We start from the raw sequence: 14,191 nt of genomic DNA on the forward strand, positions 1-14,191 counted from the left end.
GACATCTGAGGAATATATTCACTCAGCAGTGTAATCTGTTGGCATCTGGCCATCCATGGGCAGACAGGGCAATACCCCTTTTCCAGGTGGTCCCTTGTTAGGAAAAGAATGAAGGAATATAAATGAAAAGAACCAACCTGAACTTTCTCCTTCCCAAATTTAAGCTGAACTCCAGAGCTCTACTGAAGCTGGAAGCTGTTCAGTTGAGCTTATTGTCTGTCTTGCAGCTGCCTCAGCATGTACAGGTTCCAGCTGGGACCAAGAGAGAATCACTGAAATGCTGTCAGGAATGCTGATCCAGGAGACTCTGTCCTGACCTGAAGTTCATATACTCTTGTGAGAGCTCCTGTTCTCAAGAGATTTTCTGCCCGCTTTGCAGGTCAAAAAGACAATGAAGAAACACTCAGACTTTGGTGTACTTATATAAAACGTATAGTTTACAAACTGCTGGAGTGGATAGCTGCTGCAGGCAGGATCCTTGTTCTTCCAATCAAATCAAAAGTAAAGCTGGTCTTGGCTGAAAAGGGAGTTGCTTTGTCTGCTTGACATTGTTTCCTCAATTTCTGTACCCAAGCATGACAGTAAATAAGAAGGTAAGAAAGGAAATAAGATAGCAATAGATCTTTTTTTCTTTTTTTTTCCCCCATCAAAGATCACTGAGAAAAGGGTCTTACCTATCACAAAAGCAACCAGAACTTTTCAGTTTGGACAGTGAGACTCAGGTGTGGATTATAAAAATCTGCATACTCTAGAGCTACATGTACATACAGAGACTCAATGTTGAGAGCCAAAAGTTGGAGAAAGCATATAGGATTCCAGTAGTTGCTGTCTTGTTCAACTATACCGTACCTTTACAGAGGATAATGCAACCAATGCTATCTGTATTTATTCTTTGTGTTGGGAAAGTGTTGCCACTTCCATTTAATGACTTTCTAATGGTTCCCACTGTTGCCTGCTTTGCTGGAGAAGGAGATAAAATATGTAGAATTGGTTGAAAATGCAAGCTGTCCACTCAACATCCTTGATCAGCCAGGGCTTCCTATGAAATGACTGTAGCCATGGGGGGGGTGGACCCTGAAGGATGCCAGTTCCAGGCATGCAATGCTGTTAACGTGTTTGGTGCATGTTATTTTGATCTAGTTCAAATTCTGTAATTAGCGCCCAGGCTTGTCTGTACAAGCCGGTCCTGTGGAGCAGCCTGTGGCGAAGACCAGCCCGCAGTGAGTGCCGCGCACCCCGGTACTGCCCAGCCCTCAGCGGGCCGGGCACGGACACCCAGCCCCGGGCTCCTGCCCTGCCCTCAGCGGGCCGGGCACGGACACCCAGCCCCGGCCTCCTGCCCTGCCCTCAGCGGGCCGGGCACGGACACCCAGCCCCGGCCTCCTGCCCTGCCCTCAGCGGGCCCGGCACGGACACCCAGCCCCGGGCTCCCCGCAGGCCGGCGGGGAGGGCAGGCTGCTCGCCCCGCTGCTATGGCAACAGGCCGGGAATGCCTCTGGCTCAGGCGCCCCGCTCTCCGCTCCGAAGCGCCTGCTCTGCAGACAGCTCCATTGTCTGCCGGACAGTGGTCTTTCCATCGGCTTCCAGCGAAATAGCCTCTCCCCGAAGACAAAAGGCTCGGCACAAAGAGATTGAGCAGGGCTGAAAGTTTAAAGGGGAAAAAGAAAATCCCCTTAATTTGTGTTTTAACTGTAGGGGAGAGAGGAAAAAAATAATTCTGGCTTCTCTAAGTGATAGTTGGTGATGAAGGAAAGGGGTCATAAGTAGGTTTTGTTGGGATTTGGTAATTGCTTCCTGATGCATCCTGAAACTATTCACAAGGAGACTGGCTCACCCACGGGACTGTGGCATGGTTTTTACCCCTGCACAGTCAGGCTGCTGCCAACTGACAACTGTTCAGATCATCTAATGAGAGATCTGGTTTTCAATTTGCTTTATGGGTGAACCACTTTTCATATCCAAAATTATGAGAGTTAATCCCAAGAAATAGTTTTGCTTAGATCCAGCTCAGAGAACTCAAGTGCAGATTTGCCAAGTGTCAATAGATACCTTGTTTTCTAGAGTTTCTCCCTTATGTTGTGGTGTGGTGTTGATGGAGAAATTTAGGGGGGAGGATACTGCTGAGTTAGTAAATACAGGATTTAATCTTGCAAGTTGTCAGCATTTCTAGAGCATTAAAATTGTGGTTCAAATAAACACACTCCCAGTACATTCTCTTTTCTTGTCTCAAGCAGAAACATGCTTTCCTGAAGCCAGTGGGAAGGCAGAATTTTCCTTCGTGACTTTAAGTGCTCAAATGTGTGTTTCTGAACAAAGCTTACAAGAAATGCCATTCCATGTGAGAAGTTAAATTCAAACCTTTCCATGCCTGTCCTTGTCCACATGACTGGCCTTTTTGTTTCTGCCATTTGACCTTGATGTGACCTAGATGAGTGGTACAAATCTGCAAACTGAAGAGATGCAGTGCAAAAGATCAGAATACATTACATTCCTAAATGAATTTATATATTTCTTCTAGACTTGTTAACCTAGTGGAAGTCTGCTGGTGATACTTTCTCATCTGCCAGCTATTTCTGATATTTTATAGAAGTCCTTTATCCAGATAGACCAGTGGATGAAAAAAATTTCGCTCGCCCCCATTTTCATAACATACTGAAGCAATTTTGCAGCATTATCTCATGACAAAAAAAAATCTCTTCTCCTAGAACATGATCAGTTCTTGAAATGGTGGAATAGAATGCTCATCAGTGAACCGAGCAGTCATTCTTGTCCACAGCAACAATGTTGTTCTTCTTAGATAGCTTCTGTCAATTTCCTTCATGAGTCAGTTCCACTGTGTAAGATACTGCTTTTGGGTATTTTAGTTACACATTAAGTGTTGCCCGTTTATTTCTTGAATGTTCATTTGATCTTTTTGTAGGAATACATTAAAATATATATTTTGTAATCTGAGTACCTTTTGTTTAAGCTAAGTGAAGTCCTCATTATCACATGTTCCTCATTTCTCTAATCCCTGTTGTTTCCTTTGGGCAGACCTCAGTTTTTTCAGGACTCTTCTGCAAAATCTCACATGGCCCTTCAGAAAGCTGAGCTTTGTTTACAGGGCACAGCAGCTGTGGGGGCCCTGTTGTTTTCCTTCACATTGGTCACATTCTGTGCTCAGCTCTTGTCTCTCTGGCGCCGCCACCAAACCAGCCGCGCAGTTTGGTGATAGAGGCAGTAAGGCTTCCTGTCACACTGTCCGTACCTTTTTTTTTCCCTCCCTAATCTTGTCCTGTACCCTGCATAGATCTGTTAGGTCCCTTCCACATTTCCAGAATGTAGAAGTCTATTTCCATTTAGCTTTCTGTGGTGTATTTTGTACAGGGATTGTCCTGACACCGAGAGCTCCACCCTATCCAGTCCTAGTACCCTGCCTAATTCCTACTTCTGGTGCCTCAGGACAAAAATTTTCAGGATTCTCTGTTCCTCCCCTCTGCATTCCCAACAAAGGAATTGTGAGCATCATTTGGGGATGAAATAGGGCACATAGCTAAGACTAGGTGGTGATGAGGGTTGCTAGAACTTAAAAATCATAAAATAAATCAGTTGTCTGAGAAGTTATTTGGGACTAGCATTCAGAAATTTGCACCTTGTGTTTTGCCTCCAGCCAGAATTATAGCTTGGATTGAAGATGCCTGTTAAAGATGGAAAGATGGGGATTTAAAATCAGCTCAGAGGACTGAAGTATAGGTTTCTTCTTCACTTCTCTCCACAGTGCTGTGATAACATAATGAGTTTCATCTTTCCATTCTTCTCGTGTGGGTCATTTTTGCTCAAACTTTCACACTTAACAGTCCCATGCCTTTCTGTTCTCTGTAATCACACCAACACGGTCCAAGGGAGGGAGGAAGAAATTGCTTGTTGGATCATTTCTGTTTGGCTGCCTCTGTGGAGTGACCCTGAATAATCCTGTGTACCGTGGCAGCTACACACATACATACAAAAAGGAAAAACAAAACTCCAAATGACATAAGATAGGCAGCAGCCCAGTATTTGGTTCTGTTGATTTCCTGCAATTGTGAATAGCTCCACAACAGCTGGGGTTTTATGGTGGGAGCCTGGACTGGTTGTGCTAAGGGAGTCTCAGGCCAGGAGCAGATGAGTCTAGGAAAGGGGGAATGGCCTCATCAATCACAGCAATATATCGTAAAACAAGCCAGTCTGTCATAGCAGCCTCCTAGGCTGGTTGACAGCTGCCTGAGGCTGGAGATGACACATGCTGATAACACCTCCAGGACAATTAATTAAAATGTATTTGGATGAACAAGCTAGAAAATTTTCTGTCTTCTACCCTCTTTGGGAGTCCTTTTGTTATATGTATACAATGGGTGAGCTGGGTCAACTCTGTTATTTTCCAGAGTTGGCTGAAGTTGTTGATGGTACGTTGTGCTCATCAGACTGGCAGGGCAAGCACAAACTCTGACAGCGCAGCCATGCTTTTCATAACACCCTCCAAGACAGCCCCTGCAGCATCACTTTTTTTTGAATAGGCAAAAACTGAGATCAGTGTCACTATAAAGGAGGCTGGAGTTAGGTTACCACCAGTGGGAATATTTCTTCCTACTGTGTTCTGTCTCTGAATTGTCATGCTCAACATATATCCAAAACACACTTTAAATATCTTTAAAGGCCTCGAGAGGTGAAAACTGGCAATGCAGCATCGTGACTCAACCCTGTAACCACCTTAGCAACAGCCCAGTATGAATTTTGAAGACAATAACAGAACAATAACCAAATAAGCTGGTGCCTATCTCACTGTAAGAAGCATTTTTCACAATCTATTACTGCAAGCATTTTCTTTCCAAGGTCTTGATAAACCTTTTTCACTTGCCTCCAGTATTTTTTGGTAGAATCCTCCTAAATAGTGTGGACAGTACCCTGTTTCTTAGCCTGTGGGAGGGGCAAACAGGATGAAGCAAAAGCCCAGCATTTCTCCTTGCAGTTCTCAGCCAGTCCAGTATGTAAGCATTGAGCCTTAGCTGTTTACTCCAGTCTCTCCACCTTTCTCTTTGTTTTAATCCAGACACACTTGCTTGCAATGTCCAGTGCACAAAGAGCTTGACACACATAAGTTTTGCTCAGCCGAGGGCCACATCTTCTACTCTCTAATTGTTTTATTCCCTACAGGAGCTTCCTTGCTTATTCCCTTTATCCTTTATGGTTTCTAGAAAACCCACAGGCTTTCACATGACTTATGATAGCCTATTTATCAAACACACATGACAACAACCATTAACACTTCCCATTACATCAGTATTTTTGTTTTGCTACAGAGAGAAAACTTGTGGAGCAGAGGCTGTAAATTGCTAGCTGATGGTCGCTTAGACAGTCACATGGTTCAGATTAGCACCTAAGACTTTTGCTGCCCATTCCTGTGTCATATTCTTTGTATCATCCTGCTTCTCAGGCACCTTTAATTACTATTTTTTTATTGAGGGTGTGTATGGGTGTTGAACTGGCAGGTTCGTCTTCAGTGATATCTATGTGGGTCAGGCATTGCATGTAGATCATGTCCTTTTTGTTTTATCACACTATTTCTGGCCAGTTACCTTCAGTCCTTTGTGTTACGTGTCAAAAATCCTCCAAAATTAAAAAAACCCGAAATTCAGACACACGTGGCTTTGTTACAGCTCTTCTCACCTTTTCACTGAGCACCTCACCTGTTAGCTCATAAAACTTCCCTGTGGCCTGGAGCTTACATCTGCCTTGAGGCAAGAAGAAGTGGCCAAACTGTCTACTCTCATGCAGTTACATGGCCTTGTCTGCATTTTAAACAGAAAATGTTTGCATAACAAGCTACAGGCATGAAAAGTATTAGCATTAGGCAAAAGTTGAGCACTGCTATCTTCTGTAATTTATAGCTGTATGTCACCTGTGTTGTCTATGAAACACGTTTTTCTCCACAGTTCACCAGGCAACTAAATTATTAAAACACGTGACTGAAATTGAAGTTTCCACAGAATCTTCCATTAGAAATTTCTAAATGGGTCTTTGGGTTTGTTTTAAATATCAGCAAACTTGTAAATCATTTTGATAGTGCTCTGCGTGAAGGTAGTGTATAAATATGAGATTACCTCTTGACCACATGACCTGAGATATGCAGACAAATCTGGCAGACAGGATGTGAGCTGCTGACTTGATATGATATAAAACTTGATCCTGGGAAATGCCTTGGGCATAGGCATGAGGAAGTTATTGCTACTATTTTTAAATGTTGTGAGGAGCCTGTAGTGTTTGCAGTAGTGTTTTTGAAGATGTAAAATATCCTGTCTCTTTCTAAATGATGTGCAGTGTTTATTTTTGTGAGCAGTGGATGGAGCAGTGGTACAGGCTTATTCAACATCCCTGTGTATTGACTTGTCTTTTTATGCTAAAGAATCAGCACAAGACTGAGCAGATAGCTGGGGTGGTTTCAGCCATGCATGAAGTGTCCACCTAGGAATCAGAGAACCAGTTATTTTGCATTGACTACCAAGTTGTCATCAGCTGATGTTACCATTTGTGGTCACTGCCAGTACAGTTTCTGAACTGATGGACTGGCAATAGCAAACCCAGAGTGCTTCAGCCACTTAACACACACAATGGTCTCCTGACTTGGATTTTCCTATAGCTATGGGAACATTCCTCACATTTATTCAGGAGGGCCAGACCCCACACCTGTGCAGTACTGCGGCAGCCATTTGAATCCATAACTCAAGACATGAGGCCATAGTGTGTTGCTTTGCTGTCAAAGCTTATGCTGCTCAGAGGGACCCCAGATTCTGAGGAGATGCAGTAGCTGGCACGTTTCCACCTGCAGTCTGGCACTGCAAATGAGAGACTTGTTCCCTGTGGTATTACCTCAGGTACCCAAGACAAAACTAACAAGGTCTGCAAACCTTTATATTTTGTTACTGGTTCACCATATATTGCTTGAAAAGTTATGGCATAATGAAGTAATGTGTTGTCTGTGTGTGAGAGGTTTAAGTGATTGCCTTTTGCAAAATAGAGCTTGTTCAATGGATGGTAGCATCAGCTCTTCCAAGATGGAGTGGGATTATCTTTGCATTTATAGGGCTGGCTGCAGATTTATCCTTCTTGCCAGATACCAATTATATGAAGCATCCTGGGCTTGCAGATACATTTCTGTTTCCTTATTCACTCTAATTTCTTCATGAGGTCAATAGTCTCATCTCAGTGGCAGCTCCACTATTGAAGGATATGTTGTATGTACTGTGGATTAAAATCAGAGAGGGAGGCAGACATCTGTGGAGAGAAGCAAAGTCCAAAGTACATTGAGGAAAACTACCTTCATTTATCTTTGCCAAAGTACCTTTAAAGGAACCGCTTTTGAAAAATGTTGTGCATGTCTTCTTCTTTGCTCCTTGAAAGATGAAGTAGTGTGATTCATTCTTCTGCAGAATTCTCTTATTGATCTCTCTGCTGAAACAGGTTCATTTGGTGTTTTCCAGCTCTGCTCTATCCCTTCACACACAGGCTTTGCCTTGCCTACCCAGACTGGGAGTGTAAGTATTCCCGTGGCTGTAGCAATGACTAAGTGTAGGGTGTAGTCACTGTCTTGGTAATCTGTGGGCTGAGCACACCTTGCTGAGAGCTCAGTTAGATGACATAGTGGGAAAAATATGTCAGTCATATCTGTGCCATGTCTTCAGGGGTAGAAATGAAGGTGCTTTGTAATGAATCATGTAGGCATGCTTACTTGCTAAGACAATTACTTTATGAATATACCTGTTTGTTTAATAGAAATAAGTTCTCAGGTAGAAGGAGATTTGATCTTTTCTCCACCACTTACGGGAGATCTGTTCACAACTTGGATTTAATTATAAGCAAATAGTATGATGTCACATGGAGCATGTGAATTCTTTGAACAGGCATAGTGTTGACTAAATCTTGTAAAAATCTTGAACACTTCTTACAATTACATTAATGTTAATGTACCACCTTCTGGCCAGCTAATGGAAACACATGAACTGATCTTCAGGAGCTTTCCTGATCTGTGGCTCTCAAATGGGCGAAATCAAGCAACCTCTTTTTCTATAGTAGCTCTGGGACCCATTCACTACCATTGTGTTACATGAGAGAAGAACACCACTCTTTCAATATGTAAAGAGAACAAAAAGTGTTTACCTCAATTTCTTTTTAGAGTAGCCATACTTACTGGAAAAAAAAAAAAAAAGCAATGAAGAAATCTATGTTTAAGTGATAAGCAGTGCTTTTACTTGGAGTATGAAATTACTGCCTGATGTAAAGATGTAACAGTTTATTCAAGACACTAACAACCTTGTCCATTATTTTCATGAGCTGCTGGAGTACACTTACATGAATTTGGAGTCTACTGTTCAAATGATAAATTGGTATGGATTGGAGACACAGGCACTTGCACTTCAAAGCTGTATATCTCTCTTTGCTGGTGATTTTTGGATAGGCTGTGTGCTTGCTCTTGACTGTAATTCTGTCTAAGAATATTAGTAAACTAACTTGCAAGTGTTTACAGGCTAAAAAGTAAGCAGTGATCCATATTCAGAAAAGCATTTTCTGAATATGGATATTTTCTGCACAAATCTAATTTATCAGTTTTGTACACAATATGTTACAGATGCTTGGGGTTTTTTAAGACTAGCCAGACACATTCTGATTTCTTAGGGCACTGCATAGTACACACTGCAGAACACGTAAGGAACTTCTATAAAACTGTAGTTGCAGCCAAGATCTGTACAAGAGAAAGGGGAGTTCACTGTACACAGACTATGAATTGTTGAAATATTTTTTCAGTTGTTCTGTACCATATCTGACGCACTGGTGGTACTGAATTTTTTTTATGAACCAGAGTTCTAACTACTCAATAAACATAACACAATAAAAATACTGAGTGTTTTTAAATTAAATCACTCAAGAAAGTTCTGCGTTGCAAACTAATTTTGTTCTCTTGAACATTTTCTTTATTCAAGGAAGAGTGAAAAGGCTCTGATTTAATTAATTCGTTTCTCCAGTTGAATAAGATAAACAGAGAAGAGGAAAATGATTGATAGCTTCCTGCATAGTGCAGTGAGGCTTACAACTGCAACTACTGCTGTTCTAGTAGTATGAAACCAGTGTCTTAATGGTTAATTCAGTCTTGTTTGTTGGGAAGATGCTCTTTTCCTTCTCCAAGCAGCAAGGGGTGGTGTGACTGGAGGGGACACCAGGCAAATAATTCTGGCCAGTGAAGCACTGTAAGCACAAACACCTGAAATGCAGTAGTCCATCTTTCCTATAAACACAGACTTCTGTGTAGAAAGATAATTGATAGAAAAAGTCAAAACATCATTGGAAAAAGTCAACAAAAGCTTCTAGAGTCCTTAAAGATAGTATGTCAAAGACTGTCCTTTTCAACAGTTTTGCAATGCATGGCTAGTCTTTAAAAGCTGTCTGTTCTTGTTATTGCTTTGTATTGCTGTGGCTTGAAAAATAAATTGATATCATTCACCTTCATATATAATTTTCAATTGTAATAACCCTTAGAACTTGGTTGATGTGTTTTGTCCTTAGATCAGAAGGTTGGGTAAACTTACTGGAATGAGAGGACTAGAATATCAAGTTAGCCAAGAGATTATAATGAGCTCATGGCAGCACTTCAGCTAGCATGATTATTCCCTATTTCATATTCTAAATTGTAGCTGAAATAAAAATTCAAATTGTCTGTTATGGCTGAGGCAGAATGGAAATCAAGCTCATCTTTTTTGGGAACTGGTGGCAATTTAAATAATGACTTAAAATAGTTTGGTAGTGTTGTTGCTGTAAATTACACTCAAATCACAGGTGTACAGCTATACCACAGTGCTACATTTTGCATTTACTTCTTGCTTGTACTGAAGAACAGTGACTTGGGTAAAACATGGGATGTCTGGGAGAAGCAAAAAGCACAAATGCCAGCACTGCTGTGTCATGTAGAACAAACATGGTGCAGTTACAGAATATAAGTTCATGCTGGCTGCTCATTTTTAGAGCATTCTGATTCATTAGCTCAGTAGGAAAAAAACGGAAAGAAGATCATTACATTTCTTAACACTGAGAATTTGTGCTCATTTTGGAAAACACCTTATTACCACTACAACAATCCTGGAAAGAGCTCAGACTGAAATAGCGCACTGTGGTACAGTTTTCTAGGAAGTGTATTGGCAGAGCCTGAGACTAGGAAAATAGCATTCATAGGTGCCCTGTCCTGAGAGAGGATGAGGACAGCTTCCACAACACAAGTTAAAACCATGTTTTTCCTTATCCTAAGATATATCCCTAGATCACAGCTTCACTAAGAGATGTTTCAGAGACATCCAAGGACTGTCAGAGTCTTGCACACTGGGTACAACAAAGAGCCTCTTTGCTGAACACATCCTGGGGAAAAATCACACCTGGGCACCTTTTGTACTTCCATCATCCTACCCCATGTGCTTTTGTGGTAATGGCAAATGCACAGACAAGTACGTGGGGACAGTTTGCAGATGTGCACTTCCTCAATGTTCATTCCTCTTCCTACTGGATTATTCTCTGGAGCAAAGGGTATGGAGAAAAGGGAGCAAAATTGTAATAAGACTGAGGGAACATTCCAGGCAAATAACAGAAGATAACTGTAGAGAAGAAATGCATCCTGAAAGTTTAGAGAGGGAAGTTTTAAAAAATCACTGTGACATATGGTTTCTCCTTTAGGTCATTATGTTGGGATGAGATCAGTACAATCATTGCTATCATTCCTTTAATATGTCTTTCTGGATTCCTTTTCTGTGTTCAACTGTGTATCTTTTAATTAATTCTTGTCAGACTCCTCAGCATTTTAGCCAAGTCTTTTGACTATCTAATTCTTGCCCAACATATGAATAGGCCTTCCTTGAGTGTGCAGACTCTGAGGTTTTTTTTGAGGAGTGAACTAGGTAATTCCAGAATAACTAGCTGAAATTTCCTCCCCTCCCCTCTTTTTTTAAAGACAACTCCTCGTCTCTCCAGGAAGATGAAGAGATAGATATGGAGGCTGTCAACTGGCAGCAGAACAACACCTCCATGAATGGCCATTCCTCTACCCCAACCACAGTTCGCTTTCCCAGCTGGGTGACTTTTGATGACAATGAAGTCAGTTTTGCACCACAGAGCCTTTCTCCCTTGAAAACAGATACCCCACCTGCAGAAACACAGGCTCCAGATGTTAACTTTAATCTCACTACGTCTTTAAAAAAAAGAGAGCGTCCTAAAAGTACATTGGGAGACCTCTCCAAAATTCAAAAACTAGATCTCTCTTCTTTAACCAAGCTGCCTTCTGTCGAAACACCACCATGGAGTGCTACTAATCCCTTTCTGGATGAATCTCTTCGAGATGTCCAACCCTCACCCATCAATCCATTCAGCTCATTCTTTGAGGAGCAAGAGAGGCGTTCCAAAAGCTCTTCTGTCTCCAGTGCTCCAGGCAAAAGCCAAAGAGACTCTCTCATTATTCTCCATCAAGAGCCTGATACCGTCAGTTTCCATGAGGCAAACAAGACTGTAACACACACAGATGCTGTAGAGCAGCTCAAACAGCTCCAGATTGGAGACCCAGATGGCGTGAGCAGTTCTGCCTTGCCTGATGATGACCCCATGATGCCATATGATCTGGATGCAGCTTTATTTAACCTGGCACCAGCTCAGCCAAAGGATGGATGGCCAATGATGCTGAGGATCCCAGAGAAGAAGAACATTATGTCATCGAGGCACTGGGGACCAATATATGTCAAGCTGACTAACAGTGGATGTATACAGCTTTTTTATGAGAAGGGACTTGAGAAGCCTTTTCGGGAGCTCAAACTTGAAATCAATCATGAGATTTCAGAGCGCAAGCTGCAGAACTACGATGAGAATGGAAGGATACACAGCGTGCGGTTGGATCGCACAACATACAAGGAGAAAAAGAAGTATCAGCCTAAGCCGGCCATTGCACACACTGCAGAGAGAGAGCAAATTATCAAGCTTGGGACTACAGATTATGAAGACTTCCTTAGCTTCATCACTGCTGTGCAAGACACACTGATGAACTTGCCAGCTTCATCAACAGATCTGAGCACAGTGGGACTGAATTATCAAGAAGAAGAAATCACTGTGGATGTCAGGGATGAGTTTCATGGCATCTTGGCCAAGGGAGATAGTGGGATTCTCCAGCACAGTGTGCTGACTCATATCTATGTTCTCAGCTTCCTTTCTGGCCTGGCAGAATGCAGACTGGGCCTTAATGATATCCTGATCAAAGGGAATGAAATAGTTGCAAGGCAGGATATTATGCCCACTACTACCACTAAGTGGATTAAATTATACAGCTGCCGCTTCCATTCATGTGTGGATGAGGATGTGTTTAATAACTCCCGTATTATCCTGTTCAACCCCTTGGATGCCTGTCGGTTTGAACTGATGAGATTCAGGACTGTCTTTGCTGAGAAAACTTTGCCTTTTACTCTGAGGACAGCTGCCAGCATCAATGGTGCTGAGGTGGAGGTGCAGAGCTGGCTGATGATGTCCACGGGGTTTTCTTCCAACCATGACCCTTTAACTCAGGTCCCTTGTGAAAACGTGATGATCCGCTACCCCGTGCCAAGTGAGTGGGTGAAGAACTTCCGCAGGGAGAGTGTCCTGGGGGAGAAATCTTTGAAAGCCAAGGTGAACAAGGGAGCCACTTTTGGATCAACCAGTCTGTCTGGTTCTGAGCCAGTAATGAGAGTAACTTTGGGAACTGCCAAATACGAGCATGCCTTTAATTCCATTGTATGGAGGATAAACCGACTGCCTGACAAAAACTCAGGTGAGTGCCACATACCATCTCTGCAGGAATAAACTAAAACAAATCACGTATTTTGAAAGATAAGAAATACTGAGTTTAAATGGTGAGAGATGTATCATCCCCTGTAGTATACCAAAAGGCATAAGTTAGTTGTATCAAGTATTTGTCTGACCCTTCATTGTAATAGTTTTACGTATACTACAAATACAGCTAATGATAAAATCAGTTTTAGGTTTTCTAGATGCAAAAATATGTTCTGTCTCTTCTTGGAGGTATTTAAAAGAGGTAGTACTTAGGGAGATGGTTTAGTGGTAGACTAGATTTGTGCTAAGTTAATGGTTGGACTTGATAATCCGAAAGATATTTTCCAATAAATGGTTCTGTGATTCTGAAACCTAGGCATCAAACATCTGTGTGCTCAGTACTGTGATTGGAAGCAAGGCTTTTTCATGTAACTTGCAGAAGCAAGATTCTATACTGTGGGGCTGAATGACAGGATCAGATATATTGCTGTAGCTCCAGCACTGTGTTATCTTTTCCAAGCATACTAGGACAGTGCTACGTATTTCAATGCATATGCCACAGTTAATGCCTCTGAATTGTCTGATGTGGGGACTGTAGGAGAACAGAAGACATTGCTCAACCATTAAAAAAAAAAAAACAAAAACGTTTCCAAACACCATTTTGTGGCTATGTTTGTGTCATCAGTACAGAGAGGGAATTACAGCTTAAACCTGAAGAGAGAATACCAACATGAAACCCGTTTTGTATTTCTATCCCAAGTCTTTGTATTTCTAGTAGCATGGTCATAATTAAACATGAAAATGATGTAGACAAGCTACTGTTCCCTTTGGCCATTTCTGGTAGTTGTTCTATTTGCTGTCTGGCATCCATAGTGCACAATAAAGCTGGACAAGTCAGGCTTATTCTTAGGTGTAGTAAATTCTACTTCTTGACCTATCTGATCTAGAATTTTACAAATGATACGGACTTTTCAGTATTAATGCTGTAGTAATGCATCTGGGTCACTGGGAGGGTTTCAGTGTTCCCTGAAGGAAAGCTCATTGTCATACCACATTTGGCACTCTCTATATGTTTTTCCTGAGTTTGAGTTATAGTGTCAGCAAAACAGTGATCCAGATATCCTAGTCTTTTGGGTCACGTTTCAGCCCAAGGACAGCAGTTTACACCTCGTGTTACCAATTTGGAGGGGTATCACTGGCAAAAGGGAAGGCTCCAGGTTTGCTGTAGACTGAGGTGGAGGAAGACAGAGCTTGGAAGCTTGAGAGAAATACAGCAATGAAGAATTCACCCCAGGCTGTTTATGAGCAATAACATGCTTATGAAGAAAATCTCAATATGCCATCTGCACCGGCT

At 42.0% G+C, this 14,191-nt stretch overlaps 1 protein-coding gene across 10 annotated transcripts in view; it reads left to right on the forward strand.

Moving 5' to 3' along the window:
- The window catches only part of STON2 (stonin 2), a 74,851-nt gene that overhangs the window by 50,044 nt on the left and 10,616 nt on the right, over positions 1-14,191 (forward strand). For all 10 annotated transcript variants that reach the window (XM_064713936.1, XM_064713932.1, XM_064713934.1 and 7 more), the window contains one exon: positions 11,000-12,835. In XM_064713936.1, the coding sequence (XP_064570006.1) occupies positions 11,000-12,835 (1,836 nt within the window). The remainder of the gene's footprint in view (positions 1-10,999; positions 12,836-14,191) is intronic.

The sequence above is a fragment of the Zonotrichia leucophrys genome, chromosome 5, assembly GCF_028769735.1.
Source record: "Zonotrichia leucophrys gambelii isolate GWCS_2022_RI chromosome 5, RI_Zleu_2.0, whole genome shotgun sequence".
In the NCBI taxonomy this organism is placed as follows: Eukaryota; Metazoa; Chordata; class Aves; order Passeriformes; family Passerellidae; genus Zonotrichia; species Zonotrichia leucophrys.